The following is a 3,102-nucleotide window of genomic DNA, read 5'->3' as shown; positions in this document are numbered from 1 at the left end:
AACACATTTTGACACATCAATGTCACAGTGTTCAGCTTCATAGCAACCACCAGTTACCTCTGGCTCTCATTTTAGTTATTAAATATGACAGCAGTGTTTAAGTAAATTATTCCAGAAGTCTTAAATAAGAGATAAAGCTGTACTTTCTCATTTGCTTTTCTCTACCTATGATAGGACAAAGCTCCCTTAGAAGAATCAGAAAGATAATCTTTACAGATTTACCTGTCTCCTGAAGAGCAGCTAGGAGATTTACACTGCCTTTCTTTCAGTTAGCTAAGCTCTTTTATCACTATGCCACCAGAGCTCCTGTGACTTTCTACAATAATTCAGAAAGCAAGCAAAGCTGTAAGCAGCTAAAATAACTGAATCAAAGCAGGAAGGATCCTGTTCAGAGAACCTTGAGACCGTCTAAGCCCATTTTGTCACAATCTGGACTAGGGGCCACCTCAAAATGTAAGTCTACAAGTATAACCTAAAGTAAACAGAAGCAGATAATGGTAGATGTACTAAGAGGAATGAAAGGCAACAGATGACATCCCAAGAAGATACAGAAATAGACTAAATTTTAAACTGAAGAATCAAAGTAATTTGCCCAGTAAGACAATAAATCTCTGTACCCGAACAGTCCTTAAGGGGCATAACATTAGAACAGAGTATTAAAACTGACATTATAATAATAAAGATCAATCTGTCATCATTGTGGTTATGCTTTATGTTCTTTGGCACAATGATGAATACAACTGTATTTCTTATCTTCAACAAATTAAATGACATTTTATAAACTGTTTAATAATGAGCTTATATCATCTACAGAGCATTGATATTTAAGGGGTTAAGTTTCAGTACTACAAAAAAAGGTAGTTAAAACATCATCAATATATTTGAAAGTTAAGCAAGGAATACTTCTCTATATGAAGATTTAATTATTTGGCATTATTATGCTGGTGGATGGTATTTTGTGAATCTTTAAAATCTAACTGAATTACTAGCTCATGTAACCTTTCAACTGTATTTAAAAAACTAATGACTACTTAATAAATAAAATAGATTTAAAGCCTTCCCCAGGAGCTTTAAATTTGTTTCTTTCCCAGTCATCTACCAAATACCTTAGGGAAAAAAACCCCATGTTTTCTGATTGAGAAAGTATTATCAAATATAAGCAACACTATCCATTAAACGGTGACCACTGATTTCTCAAATGGAGATGAGGTGATTCCAACAAACTATCCCTGGATAGCTGATGTGAAAAATATAACTAAAAGAAAACAATACCCCAAAGAAAGCATAACCGCTACCCAAGCAGATATAATATGCACAACCATGTTTATTGCAGCTTTGTTCACAACAGCAAAGAGTTGGAAACAACCTAAGTGCCCATCAACAAACGAATGAATAGAGAAGCTGTGGTATATTCACATGATGGAATACTACACTGCATTGAAAAACAAGGAACTCGTGCAATAATATTCAAAATGGGTGACATTATGCTGAGTGAAATATCTCAGTCACAAAAGGACAAATACTGCATAATGCTACTGTTGTAAAATGGGACTGACATAGGGGTTTGGGAGGAAGAATAGAAAGATGGGATAAATTATGTATACTGCATTGAAACAGGTGAGAGAAAACTGTTTAAAAGGTATAGATGATATGATTGAGTATTATTGTCATGACATGAGTTCAGAATGAAGGCTGCATAATGGAGTGGACTTGGGGGGAGGGATTGTATAACAACGAAAGAATTTTTCTTTAACTTTTCAAATGAAGGCTGTGTAGTAGAGTGGACTTGGGGGAGGGATTGTATAACAATGAAAGAATTTTTCTTTAACTTTTAAAAAAGAAGAGTGTACTGGGGGGAGGGGTGGGCAGGGAGAAAAGTGCAACAATGAATGAATGGAAATCTAAAATATAAATTTTCATTAAAATGAATAATAATAAAAAACAAAAAAGAAAACAATAAATATTACACATAGGTCTAAGGATAAGACTACCTCATCATCTTCAAACATAAGTAACAACATGCACTTAGTAGAGAGAATATCAAGATAAGTTTGAAAATGCTTTACCTTCCCATAGCTGTAGACTCTGTGGAGCAACTGAAGGCCAGATGACAAGATTGTTGGCTTCAAAAAGAGGATTAGTAAATTTACTCAGTTCACTGGGTCGATTGACCCAAGACCACAAAGACATCGTTTTCTGCTGTAACTTCAATTTACATCTGATCAACAAAAAAAAGTGGCATTAAAGCAATTAATTTGTGTCAGTACTAAGTGCTCTTCTCAATAAGGCAATTTCTCCTCTCTGTATGTTAGAAGGCTGACCACAAAATTTCTGGCTAAGAAACACAGTAAAATAAAATAGTTGTCAGAAAATCTGATCTTGTTCAGTTTTTTATTATTAATATTAATTTTAATGAAAATTACAGAGACTTTGGATTTCCATTCATTGTTGCACTTTTCTCCCTGTCCACCCCTCCCCTCCAGTACACTCTTCTCTTTGAAAAGTAAAAGAAAAATTCTTTCATTGTTTACAATCCCTCCCCACAGGTCCACTCCACTATTCAGCCTTCATTCGGGACTCCTGTCATAACAATAATACCTAATCACATGATGTATACTGTATTGAAACAGATGAGGGAGAAAACTGTGTAAAAGGGATATGTGATTAGGTATTATGATCTTGTTAAGTTTTAACTGAACAAGAATAAAGACTTGTTTTTCTAAGCTTCCAAAGCTGGCCAGGAATGTAAAACCATAACCGAGTTGTCTTTCTTATTTAATGCTGCTGTAACTGAGATACCACAACTGGATGGCTTTAATGAACAAATTTATTCTTTAATAGTTTAGGAAATGAGAAGTTCAAATCCAGGGTGCCAGCACTAGGGGAAGATCCTTTCTTACGTGGTCTAGAAAGATTCTCTCCACTACTTGGGATTCTTCCCTGGTGCTACTGAGGTCCTATCCTGTCTCCTGCTTCCCCTTCAACAGGTCACATTATTCCTTTTTTAACTCTTATGAGATAAATGGTCACACACTAAGGAAACTCCTTATACACTGGATTAAGGGTATGGTTGGATTAGAATGTTAAATGATCCAGGAAGTA

At 35.0% G+C, this 3,102-nt stretch overlaps 1 protein-coding gene across 1 annotated transcript in view; it reads right to left on the bottom strand.

Moving 5' to 3' along the window:
* The window catches only part of MTMR9 (myotubularin related protein 9), an 80,293-nt gene that overhangs the window by 3,669 nt on the left and 73,522 nt on the right, over nt 1-3,102 (bottom strand). The window contains exon 9 of the mRNA XM_006884884.1: nt 2,067-2,218. Within this exon, the coding sequence (XP_006884946.1) occupies nt 2,067-2,218 (152 nt within the window). The remainder of the gene's footprint in view (nt 1-2,066; nt 2,219-3,102) is intronic.

Source organism: Elephantulus edwardii, unplaced genomic scaffold, assembly GCF_000299155.1.
Source record: "Elephantulus edwardii isolate Elephantulus edwardi_28Jun2011 unplaced genomic scaffold, EleEdw1.0 scaffold00038, whole genome shotgun sequence".
NCBI lineage: Eukaryota > Metazoa > Chordata > Mammalia > Macroscelidea > Macroscelididae > Elephantulus > Elephantulus edwardii.
The sequence above is the reverse complement of the archived record's forward strand: the minus strand, read 5'-3'. Positions and strand labels throughout refer to the sequence as shown.